The sequence below is a fragment of the Wyeomyia smithii genome, chromosome 3 (genome assembly GCF_029784165.1).
Source record: "Wyeomyia smithii strain HCP4-BCI-WySm-NY-G18 chromosome 3, ASM2978416v1, whole genome shotgun sequence".
NCBI classification, from domain to species: Eukaryota; Metazoa; Arthropoda; class Insecta; order Diptera; family Culicidae; genus Wyeomyia; species Wyeomyia smithii.
In genome coordinates, this window is record NC_073696.1 from 74,210,810 (window position 1) to 74,229,545 (window position 18,736).

General features: G+C 37.4%; 1 protein-coding gene across 5 annotated transcripts in view; it reads right to left on the reverse strand.

Moving 5' to 3' along the window:
* The window catches only part of LOC129730604 (uncharacterized), a 583,914-nt gene that overhangs the window by 225,535 nt on the left and 339,643 nt on the right, over window positions 1–18,736 (reverse strand). For 3 of the 5 annotated variants that reach the window (XM_055690063.1, XM_055690062.1, XM_055690061.1), the window contains one exon: window positions 6,107–9,316. In XM_055690063.1, the coding sequence (XP_055546038.1) occupies window positions 6,107–7,165 (1,059 nt within the window). In that variant the 5' untranslated portion in view covers window positions 7,166–9,316. The remainder of the gene's footprint in view (window positions 1–6,106; window positions 9,317–18,736) is intronic. The other 2 variants (XM_055690065.1, XM_055690064.1) reach the window with 2 other exon arrangements.

Here is an 18,736-nt window from a genome sequence, read left to right on the forward strand (position 1 = left end):
TTTGTAAACGATTTGTTAGTGTTTATTTACTTTCCTTACCGTTCTTTATTCTTCTGAACTCCCCCCTCTTTTCAAATAACTGACGAAACCTTGGTGCCATTCGAACATTTCACCCCATCATTTTCATTCCAAAATTGTACCGGTATCATACGCACGCCATCGAATTGATTTTCTCATTCGTGCGTTGGCCGGCAAAGCGAACAGTTCTTTCCGAAGAAACATAAAGCTGGTGGTGGCGAATATTGGTCGCTTTTAAAAGCGCATGCCATTGAATTGAATTTGTCATTTGTTTATTGACCGGCAAAGCGGACGGTTCTTTCTGGTGCAGCAGGAAGCGGTTGGTGGCAAATATTAGTCGCTTATAAAAGCGCACGCCGTCGAATTAAATTTCTTTCTCGTTCGTATGTATGGATTGCTATAGTGGGTGTTAATCGTAGATTTTGTATTTTCTCGTAACTAAACTAAACGGACACGGTTGAATAATTCGACTGTACAGCAGCGATTTAAACTTCTTCAGCCAATCTTCATTCATCAAGGAAAAAATACTGCCGATGAATGATCAACACTTATTTGCTAGAAATTTCATTTAGATCAAAACAGGTTCTTTTAAGTACCGTAAATTATCGGTAAAGGGAGTATCATAAATAATCGGTAAAGTTTTCTCAATTTGTTTCTCAGTGCGTGGTTTTGTTTTAGTTTCTCGCACACAGAGAAAAAATACAAACTTGTCTCCATCGTGAAAAATAATAAAACATTTAGAAATGCTCTAAAGTAGGGGTGGGCGAAACGGCTCTTTTGCAAGAGCGGCTCTGAACCGCTCACTCACCGTTCCGAACCGACTCATATGAACGGCTCATGGTTCACAATGATTCACGAGCGTTGATAGTACGTGTTTTCTCGGTAAACTTCGGGTTCGCGCGAACCCATATGTTCTGGTGCGCTCAAAGAACCGTGGCTCTTTTTCGTGAGCCGTTCGTTCTTTCGCTCTTTTCTAAGAACCGGTTCATTTGAACGGCTCGTGAGCCGTTCGCCCATCCCTACTCTAAAGCATAATTAAAGTAGTAATTTATTTTCCTGTCACTCGCTAAAACCTTGATAACAGCTACGCAAAAAAGCGTGTAATACAGTTCTTGCTTTTTTAAGTTTTTGAAATAAACGTAATTTCTTAAAATAAATAAAGTTATATGCTGGGCTGGAGCCAACCTAGTATGAGTTTGATCGGTTTAATGTCAAACAATTTCCAATCTTAGAATTTCTGCTTGAATCGTTTTGGTCTCCAACTTCAGATAGTCTGATTGAGTTTGCTTTTTGCTAAGATAGAAAAATTTTACCCAATTCGCTAAATTAAATGATTGTCTTGGTAGTGCAGCTACGAAGAAAATTTTTTCTGAAGTGACATTTGTTTTTATGTTCCATAAAAACAAATAGTAGATATTTCCGTCTACTATTTGTTTTTATGGAACATATAAATACCCTAGGCCAACGTCATGCAGTTGTATCTTGGATACCACCCTCCCACTTTTTTTTATATCCTCTTGTCAAAAAAAATTGTAAACTTTGTTCGAAAAATAAATTTTTGATTCACAAATAAATCGTTAGACCAGTAATTCATTATGCTGGTGCTGGTCAAATTGTCGAATGCTTCGAAAGGTTAGGATTAAAATTATGAAAATGATTTTGAAGCATCCTCTTTGGTTACTTTGGTTATTCTACTGTAGAATTACATACACTTACTGGTCTAGTGATCCAGAAGTTATGTTCAATAAAATTATTGCCAAAATTCGATAAAAATTATTGCAATCCTCAATTGCTACGAAAAACTATCAATAATTTAGCAATCGAAGTTAGTTGCAAAATTATTTACATTTTTTACCAAGTAGGTAAATTTAAATTTCTATGCATGATAAAGATTAATTGCGAATGCAAACAAATCTTAGCAATTCCTATTTCTTTATATATATTATATTTTGCACGAATCTTGAGCCAATTTGAGTTGAGAATGCGCCGAAACGCTGCAGTTTCTAGTAACATTTAAGGTGTTAATATAAGTAACATTAAAAGTATCAATATGGATGTCCTTAAAGACTACTGGAGACTCTCCAGTGAAGAGACGCAATAGTAGGGTGTCCCAAAAAAATCGATGTTGAAAAAGTCGCAGTGCTCAGCCCTTAATTGAAAGATAAGGTTATTTATAGCATTTTTGTAGAACATTTTTACTTTCTAAAAAACAGTTTTCAGGTTGCCCAAACGTGATTTATGAAAAATGACTTTTTCAAGCAACAAAAGCACCCTTTTGCACTTTTTTCGAATCAGTTCGATTCCTACATTTTTCCATATATTTTTTTTATTTTTGTAGGGTTGTTTTTGAATATTTTGCATGGTTTGGTTCAGCATTGCATTCAGTTATTTGACTCACAGAGCCCATTGAACATCACAAAAAAGTGAATTTTTATCATAACTTTTAGATAAAACCCTTTTTCTAAATCTTTTTTCATGTAAATTTTCGTCGTAAATTCCGCTTCGCAATGAAAATTTCAGTTCTTGATCAACAAAATTTTTTATTTGTGTTTTGAAGGGTTTTTCTAAAAATTATTAGGAAAATTTATTTTTCTGTGATGTTTAATGGGCTTTGGGAGTCAACAAACTAAATGCAATGCTGAACTGAAATATGCTAAATATTCAAAATAACCCCACAAAAATAAAAAAAAAATGGAAAAATGTAGGAATCGAACAGAATTAAAAAAGTGCAAAAGAGTGGGTTTATAGTTTTAAAAAGTCATTTTTCATAAATCACGTTTGGGCAACCTGAAAACAATTTTTTAGATGTCGAAATGTTCTACAAAAATGCTATAAATGACATTATCTTTCAATTTAGGGCTGAGCACCTTGACATTTTCAACATCGTTTTTTTTGGGACACCCTACGCAACAGGTGTCCCAATAATGAAATTATTAATAATCGCGTTTTAATGTTTGAATTGGGATGACCATGTTTTGAAGTTTTCATTACCATTATAACCCTTGTGTGCCTATTTTCAGTGTGATAAATAATAATAAAATAGCCTTATTAGATTTTATCAAGGGAAAACGGGACAAATTGGTCCAAAAACGGGAAAAAATGGTCCAAAAACGGGACACATGGGAAGATTATTGCACAGTGCAACCGAAATTTACTTTTTCTTCTGCCTTGGCTTCTACACGGTGACAAAAAAGTCCGGTCACACTTTTTTGGGGTCGCCTGTAGCCTACACGTTGCATCTCTCTGGTGCCATCTATATGTCAAATAAAAGGGTTAACTTTGCTGCCCAAAGTGGCAGAGTTTCGTTTCTGTGCAGTTTGTTTACATTGAGTTGTGAGCCATGGCAGAGTAAAGAGCAGCTGTTATCGCTGAATATGTGAAAGGGTACAAACCCGGACACATATCCAAACACCTAAAACCGCTCGGAATCAACTGGAAATTCGTGTACCGGACCATAAATCGGTACCTAGAGACCGGAGGCACCGAGGACAGGGTCTGTGAGAACTCCAAGGCTGAAAAAGATTATACGAGACCGGATTCGCTGGAATCCCGCCCAATCTGCACGGAAGCTGGCCAGGAATCTTAAAATAAACCGAGAATCAATCCTCCTGCTTCTGCGCAAGGACTTAAAACTTACACCGTACAAAAACCAGGTGGTTCATGGGGTTACCAAAGCTACAAAGAACAAGAGGTACCAACGGTCGCGGGAGTTGCTCGGTTGGCGCGCAGATGACGAGATTATTTTTTCGGACGAGAAGCTGTTCGTTTTGGAGCAAACAGTCAATCGCCAAAATGATCGAGTTTGGAGTGTGAGCCTCCAGCAAGCTCCTGCGGACAAGCTGAACGTTTCCCGGTTCCAAAATAAGACGACAGTGATGGTTTGGGGAGCCATTTGCAAGAGAGCTGCCTCTCATTTTTATCGATAAAGGGGTCAAAATCAACGCAGCGTACTACCTGGACACGGTTTTTAATTAAAATGTTCTGCCTCAAGCTGAACTATTGTTTGAAGACGATTACTACTGCTTCCAGTAAGATGGCGCCCCATCCCACACCGCAAAGGTTGTTCAGGCGTCGTGTGAGGAAAACTTGACCGATTTCCGGATCTGAATCCACTGGATTATTTCGTGTGGGGATACATGATGTCGAAGCTGCACGACAATAAAATAACAAATTTGGAGCAATTCAAGCGAGTTATCACGAAAATCTGGGACGAGATGCCGATGGAGCACGTGCGCGCCACTTGCGACGACTTTCCGAGACGTCTGAAGCAGGTTCGATCAGAGAAAGGTGGTGTAATTCCGAGATATCGTCTGTGAAGTATCTTTATGAGTTACTGAATAAAGCTATGAAGGCCAGATTCAGATTTTCTTCTTATTCTTTGAAATATTGAGATTTTCCTGTGTGACCGGACTTTTTTGTCACCCTGTATATATGATCTTTTATGTATTTTGACGCAAAAACAAATCCCCCCTAGTTTGAACACATTTCACCTTAAGGAGCAACAGTGGCGCCATTTAGAATTTTTGAGAAATCGGAAATTTTCGTTGTTTTTTCGACGCCATTTTGTTTTAAAGTAAAAAATTAAAATTCTATTAGCATTTTCATACCCATCTTAAAAAAATAGATCTTAAATCGAACAAAAATTGAGCTCAATACGGTTTTGGCAAGGTTTTAGTATATTTCACAGAGCGAAATATTATCAAGTATGTATGAGCATTAATGGTAATGCGCTAATATCTAAAAGTGGTAGTCAATTTATGTCTTATATCGAGTGAAAAAGTCTCAGGAATCGATTGCTAGGTGTCTGATCCACATAAAATGTCAGCAATATGTCAATTTTGCCCCGATTCCCCTACAATACTGAAATAGGTTTATCTTCACTTTAGATTAACTAATTTGAAATCCGTTAAATATAATATCAAGAGTGTAAGAGATACTCAAAGATACTATAACATTTTGTCTTCACATGATCCTCCCCTGTTTTTGCGGGAAGGGGGTTGCATTTTGAAATTATTTTTGTAACATATATCAATATTCTACAAGCATTACAACGCGCGCGTCCCTTGGTTGGAAATGACCGCTCGTTTTACCGGACAGTAGTCCAATACGTGTTCACTGGAGTGCCATGTAAATCGATTTCAATCGCTATGAAACACGACATTCCGAGGTCCGATTGAGCTGAAATTTCACATAGGGACTCCTTTTGAAAAGACAACATTTTTGAGTACTATCGCTAAACGAAATTTGAAGATCAATTGTTTCTCATGCATTCCATTGGGATCCTAATTCAGACATTGTCACAAACCCGTACTATTCATGTGTAAAAAATGTAATATTTATGTATACTCTAAATGTTTTGAAGCTTTTGTACCATATAGAGAATGAGTTTCAATAAAATCATATTTTCCTGGATTTTTCACATTAATTTTTCTTCATCGCACATTGGTCCACTGGTCGGTAAAACGAACAGTGAAAAACTCGGTTGTGGAAAGTCGGTAAAAATTTTCTTCGTCATTTTTTCCTTGATTAGAACCATACAAACCTGGTGAGTGAAAATCGCGAAAAATCTGGTTCGGTCTATGATGGGTTAATCATGTCAGAGTATTTCATCCGTTTACTCCTATGTATATTGCAAATTAAAAATTAACAACTGCTTCAATAACTGTAGTGGAATGCACTTCCTCTTGGACCGGACTTACTTTCAGATTACTCTTTAGGTTTTCATCGGGCATTATTTTTTTACTGGAGAAGTCTTCTGTTCTGATGTTCTGATAAGTACCGTTCTCACAATACCGTAATATCCTAGAGAACAATGCGTATGTTTGTAGTTACTCTGAACCACAAACCTTGATAATGAGCGATTAAGGCAGCTTGGTATCTCCACTAAGTAGGACTGAAACTTGGGTAAGTTGTGCACTTTGGGGAATAAGGAAAGGACACCGGACGGATCGGCACATGCGGGAACTAGGTTTCATATACATATTTATATGCATTTAGAAGCCAATATACAGTAATGGTATAGAAAAAGGCAAAGCACAGCAATCCTTAGCGGAAAAAAGAAAGCCGTGGCCTGATGAGCGTACGTTACCTCAATGTGATCACAGGTACAGACCCCCAGCTGCCGGTGTTCGGCGTCACAGCAGTAGTACTCGGTGTCCCACTTGCACACATAAGTAGTCCCGTGTTCGCCATTTGGGAGGTGCGGATGTGGATGCTGACCGAACGCGAACGCTTCGTCATGCGCTGGATGCTGCTGGTGTTGGTGGTTTATTGTCGTGGTGTTGTTACTATAAAAGTGTTCCTCGTAAGAGTCCAGTTTACGCCCTCGGTAAACGCTGCACTTTCGCTCCAGAGCTCCGGGGGTGGGTGTCAATGGTTGTCCTTCATCGTCCGCCGTCCCGGTTGTCGTTGGTGTTGTCGCCGTTGGGTGCAGCTGCAGCTGGAGCTTGCCCGGTGGGGTGGCCTGCGGTGTGGCCGGTGTAATTATGATCGGATCGTTGATAGGAATTTGTAGGTGAAGGGGCTGTGAGAATGTGTTGGGATTTTGGCTGGCGAGATGTGTGGACTGCTGATGTTCGCCAAAGCGGAGGGTAGGCGTTTGTGGTGGTGTTTGATCTTGTGCTTGTGAAACCAGTGGCAATGTGGCGGTTGCAGACTTTGTTAACTGATGACGTCTTACCAGTTTGTCGTACTCGCGGAATCCGGTCGGCTTGGGTAACGGCGGTTGGGGAACGCCGGCTGCCGCCGCATGAGGGGGTCCGTGTTGGGCAAAGCATGGTCCGGAATGGCCCGGATGATGATGGTGATGGTGGTGGTGGTGGTGATGATGAGGCGTATGGGGAAGATGAGCTCCATGAGATGATGAGGACTGTTCGCTAATAGGTACCAGAGATCTGTGGTGTTGGTCATAGCCGGGAACGGTTGTATAGCCGGCACTCAGCTTCCGGTGGTGCTGATGGGGCGCCCTCAGGTATGAAGCAGGTAACTGGTGGAAGGGTTTGCTCTTGGTCGGTGTGGTCACTGCTTTCGCAGCTAGCTTCTCCCGGAGTATCTGCTGATTGGTGGCTTTGTTTTTGGTATTCTGAGCGGCTTGCTTCTTGCGGGCCTGGCGGGATGCCAGTGAGGCACCTCCGGCCGCCGCATACATCGTGTGGATTTTGCGGGTCTCGATTCACAGTTGTACGGTAGGAGTAGGAGACTAGTGACACAACCCGTTGGCTTGTCGTGTCCTACTACTTACTACTGGCTGGCAACGGATTCGATTTCAGTATTACGATTCTTCTGGCACACCAAGTTTGAATATTGCTAGTCAATTAAGTCACATGTACGCGAAGAAAACGACAGTCAGGAATAGAGGGATCGTGGATTTCACGAGGGTTTCCACTCACATGCGCACATATAAGTAGAACATTTTACTTCATTGCACCTAAACAGCTTGTAGACAGTTATCAAAAAATGGGGTTTCGCACAGTGCACCTAGATTAGATTATCATTATTACAACTATAAATTCTCCTAGCAGTTGGTATGTAGGTTTAAAACTAAGATTCCTCTTTTCGTGTGGGTTTTGTTGCAGTACTTGATAGAAGTGTGTGTAGTGTCGATGTGTCAGATTTTTGGGGTGAGGGTTCTTCTAAATAGTATAGTTGTTACAGACAGTTAAAGCTCGCTAGAAAATCATTATCTTCAAGCGCAAAACGCCAAGTTCGATCTAACATTGATGTAGCTTAATGAAATTTACTTCAATATTTGTCCTTCCTGTGAGCTTACTCAGCTGTTACGGTTTCCTTTTTTGTATAAAATTTTTAAAAAGCTGCTTTCTCATCCGTTTCCAACATTTATCTGGTAACTCCTATTTACCTCGTGTAAAACAAATATAAAATCTACTCGTCTTAAATAGCTTTTTGGTTGTTCTTGTCACGAAACTTTGAATTGTAGCTTAAACCCTAAACTTAGCTTACAACAAATACAACAATATTTAAACAGCTTTTGCTGACTTTTAACAGCGTGTAAGTGTGTGTGTGAAAATTGTTCGCTTGAATGCCAATCAGCTAGTAATATCTTGACTCGTTGACTAGGTTCGGGTTAAAAAGTATACATTCAAAAATATTATTTATTTTTTTATTTTTTCGTATGAATTCTACTGCTTGCAAAAGACCGAGCAATAACTCAAATCCAGTTAACTATCCCGTAAAATTCCTCAACTTATTGGTATACCGGCTAGGTAATCCCTTGCAAAAGGGGAAAAAAATTTACACTCGATAACAATGATATTCGTAGGAGCAAAATGGCACCGATCGAATTCCAAACAGCTGCAACACTGGTTAATCCGTCGATTTTTTTTAACGAAATCCTATCTGATTTCCTAAATCGTCGTATGGTTTTCACTCTGTGTAACCACCAACTATATATAAATCTAGGAAAAAAATATCAGCTGTGCTGCACCTTTGTCGCTCTATTTGCGGACCAGTTATCGTGTGTCTTTACCGCGGAACTCATTTCCTGACTCGAAAAAAATCGATATCTCGTTAATACCTGCGCTCAGCCAGCAACTGGTTAGCCTCTAACTTATTCATAAGTATTGTCTGATCATTATTTTTACTTCGATTCTTTGTTCAACCGGACGAAAGAGGGAATGAGTCTTGCAACGGTTTAATTTAGGCTTTAAAATATTGCAAAGTTATTATATCGATAACCAATTGGGGCCGATGTATAAAAAGTAGTTAACTTGTTCGGACGACAACAACACAAACTTTCGTTCTTTCCAAGTAAGACACTTATGGGTGCTGTTTCAAGCTGACCCAACACGATAAGTTGGACTTTGACACCTTCTGCGTGTGTCTAATAAAATTCTCACAAAAAGGTAACCCGGTGTAGAAAAATAGGAAAAACTTTTACCCTAAGCTCTGTAAGCGTATTTGTTTCCTAACGGTTTTATTTTACTTGTATTGTGGATTTGTGTCACTGATTGTTCTACCTCAATATAAGTTACTAGCATTCTAGAACCGTAACTGTCTGTGCGCCTGCCGAAGGTCTTACATTCTCTTGAGGGGTCACTCTGCACTGTCGATTACGTTCCCATCTTTGATTTTGCGATAGCCGCTGGTGCTAGAAGGAAAATGTTCTTTCACACAGGAGCTCATGTTGCGTGGGATGCCAAGGGGGTTCGTCAAGGAAGAATGGAACGCTGTCGTTTCCCCGCCGGTGTCGGTGGCATTGTTTAGCATCCGGTCGAAACTGGCTAGCCGTGTATCACCAGAGCAGCGGTACGGGTTGTGATTGACAGAATCGGTCGTATCGCTGTAATAAAACAGGGTAGAAATAGTAATAGAAGTTTGCGTGTGTGTGTCTCTATAGCTGGTTTGGCCGGTGTGTACATACGGTGCGTTCTATGAATTGACTTCAAACCTTTCCGTAGATTTTTTATGTAGAGCTAATTGGCGCATGTTTTTTTTCGGCGTTGGATATTTTGTACCAACATTTCGTAACAAACTTTTCCAATACCCAATGTAACGTAATTTGTATATAACGGAAACGGAAACGTTAATTTATGATTGAGACAGACTTTTTGCGGTCATTACACGTTATTATCGATATCAGCAAGTCAAAAATATTTAATTCTGATGAAAGGACTTTCGGTGTTACGATAAACAGAACAAATTTTGAGATGGTGAGTTTTTGACAACCAATCCAATAATTCAATATTCCAACAGAACCTGGATATCCGCTTATGAAATATGCGCACAATTAGGTATATTATTTAAAGCTTCTGTAAAAAAAAGAAGTATGAAAGGAAATTGATTGATTAACATTTAATCAAGCAAATTATGAAAATAAATGAGTTACGTGAATATATAATTATCAAATCCATTTAACAGCTTACGAACTATGTTTAAGTTGTCTAATATCAACACTTGAGATAATGGTTTGACAGAAATCTTGTTTCTTATAAAGTTAATGGGATCACTTATACAGTTTTTTACGGTTGATATTTGAATATAGAGCAGAACTTTTTTTGATGGACCACTTGCTTCAGTGGACCACCCTTACGAAAAACTGTTTTTATAAAAATTCGAATTTACAAATGTTACTAGTGATTCTGATACAGATTAGCTGAATAAGATGTTTACCGATGGAAGTTCTCTGGAAAGCCCACGAGTTTTATCGAAAAATCAAGTTGATAAGGTAAGTTAAATGAAATTCAACAGTGCCTTTTAAATATTCATTAATCATAATATATTTGAACTCTTAGACATCTCAGATCCAGCATTCGGGAACCAATATACCGCCAATCGAAAAATTTGTACCGAGTAATATCGACGAAATAGGAGTTCATTCCAAAAATCAGTCAGAATTAGGGTAACCGCTTCTATATCCATCTCAGTACCTATATTCATCTCATCACGCCTTTTTGATCAATTTATCGTCAAATTTTACCATATTTTCAACGTAAAACTTTCAGCCATTTGAGAAAATTGAAAAGCAAATAGGTTTACTTTCAAAAATTTGTAGAAATTTAACGGTAAATGGGACAAATGAGAGAAATAAGATGAATATTGGTGCGCCAAGCTGTTGAGATGAATAATGAAGCAATTACCCTATATAAACGACGTTGGTTGATGTAGATGAATAATCAAGAAGTGACCAACTATCCAACAGTACTAACAAATCCTACAAATCTTCTCGCAATTAGCCCGCCATTGCTAAAAGAGTGAAAATTTTCAAAATTCCCTACATTTATTTTATTCAGCAAAACTAAAATCGTTTTGCTAGGTACCGTGGAATGGGGTGAAATTGATCAGTGGGGTGAAATTAATCACCTGAAAATTCGTGATAAATAATACTAACCAAAAGATATTGCTCTTACAACACTTAGCAATGTTAACGTGTCCTTAAACGCAACTTTTGCATGATTCACATACCTGTCAAAGTTAACTCTTGCATGCCCGGTGCATTTTTTCATATTTTCGAAAAATTCTTCTAACTCAGTCAAAACTCAATCAAATTTGATCAAACAAGTTTCCAAATAACAAAAAAAAAAGCATTGAATTTACTTAAAGTGATCTTAGTTTAGGGTTAATTACGTTAAATTTGGAGAAGTGAGTAAAGTTTGACAAAAGCTCAAAAAGTGTAATTTTGAACAATGATCATTCCATACCATTAAAGAAATACTAATGAATTCGCAGGAAACCACAAAGATTTTAATTTCAGAGCTAGTTTTTTAACTTTTGCAACAAACCGAATTGAAATCGGTCTAACGACGATCAAATAAGCGCAAATTTAGCAACAAGCAGCTCGTGAACCAAAATAAACAAATTTTTACCTGAAATATCGTTACTTTCGTTTCCAAACTAGCTGTAAATGATATTTCGCAGTACAGAAATTATTTATCATTTTTCTTGAGCATATCGAAAAATAAGCACATTGCCAAAAGAATGTATGGATTTCAATGGTGATCAATTTCACCCCAATTTACCTCATAGTACCATATAGAATTATCGATCTTATTTCATGAAGTAGACGATAGAAATTTCACCAATAGCTATAGAGGTTTACTGGATTACATACCAGTATTTGTTTTAAAATTATACTATTACGGGAAAAATGTACATGAAGCTAGTTAATTGGAAATTGTTGAAAAAATTAATCAATTTCACCCCATTCCATGGTATATGCAGCTAGGTAATTCCAGCCCGTAGCTCTTTGGAGCCTTTACTCTGTGTGTAATTTTGTAAAATTCTACAAAATTAGAGAAAAACGTGCTATTTTGTGGAGATATCAAAGGAAATTCAATATGGACTCTTTTGGTCTAAAATATTTAGTACAATATTTAAAATTGATTCAAGGGTTATTAAATTTTCAAATATCAATTTTTCAATTTATCACAATAGATCAAATGTCTCTGGTCGCAGAAATGAGTCCAAACAAAGAAAAAAAAAAAAACACTGAAGGTATCATTGTTCAAAAACGATTTGTTCCTATTCCTCGTCATTTCTCCATACATATAAAATTCCACGTCAATGAACGAATTGTTTTTCAAACTGTTTTTGCCTTTCTCCTAGAAAGGTATAGCAATCACTTGCAAAACCGAAAGGTTAAAAGTGCTCCAAAAGGCCGAATGACATATATCACTCGACTCAATTCGACGAGCTGAGCATTTTCTGTATGTATGTGTGTGTATGTGTGTGTGTATGTGCAGATTTTTCTTCTCACTCACTTTTCTCAGAGATGGCTGGACCGATTTTCATGAAATTAATTGCAAATGAAAGGTCTTGTTGTCCCATTATCATAAAATCAGTGTCAAATGGATGGTCTACTTGCCCCATAAGACCCTATTGACTTGTTTTGCAATCGGACTCTTAGATTGCCTGTTATGTTTAAAAATGTAAAATTCAGCTATGAAAAGTAACATATTCCGAAGACTACTTGGACTCACTCACTTTTCTCAGAGATGGCTGACCCGATTTCCACAAAATTAGTGTCAATTAATAAGTCTAGCTACCTCATAACACCCTATTGAATTTTACTGTAATCGAACTGTAACTTCGTCTGTAATGTACCGAAATGTGAAAATAACGAAACTTCATTATCCAAGAAACTACACAACCAATTTTATCAATATTATTATCAGATGAGTGGGCTAGTTAAGGGTTAACTGATGAATTATGATTAAACACGTGGTTTCAAAGTTTGTCTGCCCTATACGTTCTAATTTCATTTGATTATAATCGAACTTAAGCAACCGTTATGTATTAAATTGTTAATAAAACAACGAAAGTCTATTATCTCAAAGATTACATGACTTATTTGAACATAACTAGTGTCATACGAACGAGTCATCTCTCAAACTTACAAATAACAAACTTCATAACAATTTGATATGTGGCTCAAAAGTTATGGAAAAGAAATTCAAAGACTATTTAAAACTATACTTGCTTTGATCGATGTATGTGGCCTTAACATAATTTAAATGTGGTATCGTACTATTTGAACGTTCCAAATTCATTGATTCCTTGCGATGTGTTTATAGTCTGCAAATGCACGACGAATCGGCCATAGGATATGATCAAAGTCAAATAACAAATCGTTTAAAATGATTGGTTTTATCGAAATGACAACATCCTCGACTTTTGGCTTCTGTACATCGCCTTAATTCTGAATATATTTATAATGGGTGGTATTCGGCCATTTTCAGCAGATTTTCTGGCATCAATCTCGGAAATACCCATATTGGGAGTTATTTAGTTATTTTGGTTGTTTTCCAGAAACTAAAAGTGGTCGTCTTTAAATTCAAAAAGGTGTCCAGGGTCAATGTTTGGTTTCTATGCATCATCTCGATTACGGAGATATCCATATTGAGATGTGCAGAAATTCGTGCAGAAACATGTGCTTCCAGAAGAGGGGAGGCGTCGAACCATTATGGACATATTTTTTACCACTAAAAACATTCCCCTACCAAATTTGGTTCCATTTGTATGGAACCCCTCCCTTTCAGAAAAGGGAAGGGTGTCCAACTATTAGGGACATGTTAGTTACCCCTTAAAACAGCCACATGCCAAATTCGGTTTCATTTGCTTGGCTTGTTCTTGAGTTGTGCAAAAATTTATGTTTCATTTGTATGGGACCCCTCCCTTTTAGAAGAGGGAGGGGTCCCAAACTATCATACGAACCTTTATCGACACCAAAAACCCCTACATACAAATTTTCACGTCGATCGGTTCGCTAGTTTTCGAGCCTATATGGATCAGACAGACAGACAGACAGACCGGACTGCATTTTTATATGTATAGATTACAACATCTATGTTTTAGAACCTCAAGAGTGAATATACATTTATTGGATTGAAGCGGTCATGTAAATCTATTTTTACAAATAAAAGAGTGAATGAGAAAGGCTGGGTCTGACCGCTAGGTGGATTAATTTAGGTTTTGAAGAGAAAAAAGCGTAAAGTCGTATACTTGTGTAGCTGTTATTGCATGAAGAAGCCCCCTATATCATATGGTCAGGAGAATCAAAAAAGTGTTTTTTTTTGTCTCTAGTGCTTAACCAATTGCTAAAGGTTGGCTGGCTTGGAGCTGTCTCTTTTTTCTATTCATGGCACACCACAGAAAGCTTCAAAATCAGTTGCTTGGCAAGTAGCAGGAAAGTAGACTTGTGTGTGGTAGGCAGCAGCTGGTCTGGATGGGTTTATTTTTTTTCCTCGAGAGATGTCTCAATTTGTGGCGTTTGCAGGTGAAGCCAATTGGTATTCTTGCTGGGTGGTTGTATGAAATTTTGATTGGAAACTGGCCCATTTGGGATCACTAAAGCGATCTGAGGATGCTGTACTTTAAAATGATATGTTTTCGTTGTAACAAAAAAAAGGTGCGATTTGTTGTTGAACTTAGCCACTGAAGTTACAGAGTAACATTTTTTATTTGTTGGTAGGTAGATAGTAGAAAAATTATTTCATTAAATCTAATTGGATTTTTAAATATTCACAGATGACCATGCGTCTCCATGTGATTACTTATGATGGTGGCGCTTTGTATGCATTAATATTTCAAACTGCAATGTTGCGTAACTAACACTGAATGTGAAATTCATGATTTTCTGATCACTCAAAATAGGAACTACGAATTGTATTTGCAGTGTATATCCCGGTGCCAATTTGATATATTTATTCCTCACTCCCAGCGTATCGCATTCCTCCAGACGTCGCATACAATATCTCTCCTACTGCCTGCCGATAATAGATTTTACTTTTACTAAACTTTTTCGGCACAACCTACCCCGTTAACTTTCGCGCTCGGTTCCGTTTGCTGCAACCGGCAGCGCATTCCGCAACCGGTTACTTTCGATCGGAGCAACTTTTTTTTTTCGTCGGTCTCCCTTTTCGAACTTTCAAGGAAGTTCCAAACAGTCAAGCACGACAAAACTGCGGATGTCACCGGCAGCACGAGTTGGTAGTGATATACATAATGGCGCATAGTTTGCTCGGTGTACATATAAATTGTTCCAGTCCTCTGACGGAATATAGTCTTGCCAGGAAAGAAGCTTACCAGCAAAAATGATGACGAAAATTGAAGCGGAGTAAACAGCGACATCCGACTTTTGGGGTACAGTCCTAGCATACGACAGTCAGTGTGCAGTGCGAAGTAGCACCGTGAAGGTAAAATGAAATACGTATTTCAATATCGATTTTTCACCCGACCAAAATGTAGAATACTGTGGCGCGCCTGGCGATGACTTATGAATTCGGCACCGGATTGACGGAGGGCGGAAACAGCGAACGCCAACTCGACACACACACAGTGCAGTCAGGTGTGCTGTGCCATGTGCAAACCATACCGGGCGACTTTCCACGCGATGGAGCGAGTTTTATGAATGCAGCAGTAATGTTATGCTTACTGCATTTTTTCTCGCAGATAATGGAATCTCTGGTATCCAATGGCTGTTTTTAGTTTATCGGGTTGTCGTGTTTTAGATTTATGTTTTGTGATTCAATGATTGTGTTTTGTGTTACTGACTGTTTATTTCGACATGACTAATTTACTGTAAGATGCTGGACTCGTGATCCTGCATTGCAGAAAATATATGGTATCGTTCAAAATCGTTTTAGAGCAGCGGTTCTCAACCTGGGGTACGCGTACCCCTGAAAAATCAGTAATGGTGCCAAAAAAAGAAAAATCAGTAATGGCGGACAAAGCATTTTTTCTTTAAAATACTTCATTTATTTTTCAATCTTGCTCCTAAAACATGACTGTAGCAAATAAACAAACCATAGTTCATTTTTAAACCTAAACAAGACTACCACAACATGATCTACCACTACCCTCTCCCACTCTGCGAAAACATTACAGGCCAGGGGGTACAATCGATATGAAAAATATCGCCAAGGGGTACGCGATCAAAAAAAGGTTGAGAACCGCTGTTTTAGAGATTTAAATAACCAAGCGAGTTGTTGATTGATTTACTGATCACTGGTCAACAAAGGTGCACTCCAAAAGTTCAAACCGAAAAAAAATGAAAATGAAAATGAAAGAAATGTGTCCCTGGCCACTATCTTTTTTCCAGAGACCTCAATGAGTTTTCTCGTAAACAACGTTGAAGCGACGAACCCGGCAAGCTATTACTATGCGAACTCTAACGTAAGTTGACGCGTTCTGGTAATGGCTAGAAATGGTTGAATAGCTACAACCTTTAATTTTTTCCGGTTTGAGCTTTTGGAGTGCAGTTCTTTTTTTTATTTTGATGACCAGTGCAATCGAGGAATATTAAATGTAAGCTTTGCGTCCAATATAGCTGTGAGAACCTCACAGTACGTCAGGTATATTTCAAGCATGTTATAATCGTTTTTTAATGGATGTTTACTTTCAGTTGAAGCTGAGCACTAAGCTCTTATGAATACTAATCGATATATGATTAAGGTGGCACCATTCATCTCATATTGAAGTATAGTGTAATAGTCGTTGTGAGTGTGAATGAGTTTGTATTATCAGTATCACCTGCGTAGGGTAATATCGATAACACTGGTCGACAAAAGCAAAAAAAAATTGCCCTAATGCTCAAATAACTGGTTCTAAAAAGATTAGAACCGTTCCTATAAATTTTGGAGCCCCTAGTGTATGCTAGATCTCCCAGATGATCTCGAGGTACGAGTCAAACAAGCCAGTCGTCGTAGGTTCGAGTCTCGGCTCGGGAGAGACTGTTGGTGGCAAAGACGGTCACTAGAGGTCCCCGTGGAATCTGTTCCGGAAAAACCATTCTGAAGGCATTTCACCATAACACCCAAAAACATGAAAATGGCCTGCGGAAGTAATTTTATAACCTTTGAACCAATATTTGCAAGATTTTGTTCGAATATTTATGAAATCCTTCAGTTTTGCAACATATCACCTCAAATACCGGATTTCCGGCAATGAGAAAATTCTTGCGGGGCACCGCTGATACAAAAGTTTCAAAGTAGAGAAGTTACTGAATGTTTTGGTGCTAAAATTATCGAAATCGAATGAAAATTGTTTAAGTTAGAAGAGTTTCAATTTGTGGGTACCTGTGTGCCCCATCGCGTCTGGTATGTGAGGGATAAAAAAGGGTAAGGGGCAAAAGATGCCATTTTGTGTTATTGATATAATTTTTTGTAATATGTAGATAATAATTTTGCTCTTCAAAAAAATATACCCTGTGAATAGAAATATTTTTTTTTTCAAAATATAACTTTTTTCATTCTGATTTATCTATGATCGGACAGTCTTTATTATTTAGGTAATGAGCAAAATCATTTCAAATCGCCTGGAAATATGCGAAAATTTAATCGACCATTTTTGATTTGAATGAAACTTTGCACACGTATTTGGCTTAGCAAACTGAGCATTTTTCACAGGTGGAGAGATTTTTTACACCCATGAGTTACATTCTAAAAGGGCGTATGTCTTTTGGCATAGGTTTTATTCGAAGCATTGTAGCCCAGAAACCGTTGGTTGTTTAGAAAAACTGTCTGAGAATGAGTTGTAGGGAATTAAAAATGCATTATAAAAAAATATATACTGTACAAAAAAATTTTTTTTGACCAAAAAAAATTAAAAATAAACATTAAATTTCAATTTAAATAAAAGAGTTGATTTTTTTTTATTTTTTTTAAAGAAACTTGACGTTAATACGCAACTTTTATGGTAGATTAATTCAAACATTCAAACATTCATTAATCAAACATTTTTCAAAATATTTGTATTCTGATGATTTTAAAAGATGCAGATAGTCATTTTGAATCAAAAAGCTCTTGATTGTAAACATTCTAAAGGCATTGGTTTTCGGGTTATTTTAAATTTAAGCTCGAAAAATTATAATTATTTAGAAAAATACACGTTTTTCTTAATTTGTCCATGGTTCTCCAGCAAAAACCATACGTTCATTGGAATGCTTGATCAAAAATATACAATTCATTTTTTGACAACGAAACGATTGGGCGAACGGTTCTCAAGAAATGAAATGGGCGAACGGTTCTCAAGAAATGGCGAACGGTTCTCAAGAAATGTTCTAAGTGATATAAATATATATAAGAATCAAATATTTATTTTCGAGTTTTATTATCTTAGGAACATATTTTTTTATGAAATAGATACTTTACAGAACTAGTTTCACCTTATATTTTATATACATCATAAGTAAATGATTCGTCATCTTTTGAAAACAGCTTCGTTTGTATCTTATTTTCTGAAAACGGAACAAAAGAGTAATACTTTTGTGTGGCAGCTATTATTATAGATTTTTTGAAAATATTGCTCCATTCTGTTACTTCTTGTTCATATTCTTCATTGGGTATCACCCAACTAAATGACATTTTTGATGAATTTTTATTACAATTATACAATTCTTTTGCGCTTGTATTTGCATTTCCTGCCATTCGTTTTAATAAGCCACCAATTGCATCGCATGGGCCTTTACCATGAGAAGTCGCAAAAAAAAATGCCACTCTGCATCGACGTTATATTTTGTTTCAAACTTGCAAAGACTTGCAAAGTTTTTTCTATTTTTATATTGTGAGGCAGCTCCATCAGACATTAATAAAGCTTTTTTTAACTCTATTGTTGTTTTCAAAAAACTCATTAATTTGGCAATGAACACCTGAACCGCAACAGTATCATGATGGAGTACTTCCGATATTATGATGAAGCTGATATTCTTAAGTGTTCCAGATTCTGAAGAGTAAACAACGAAGGGATGAATGGTGACTTGACTATC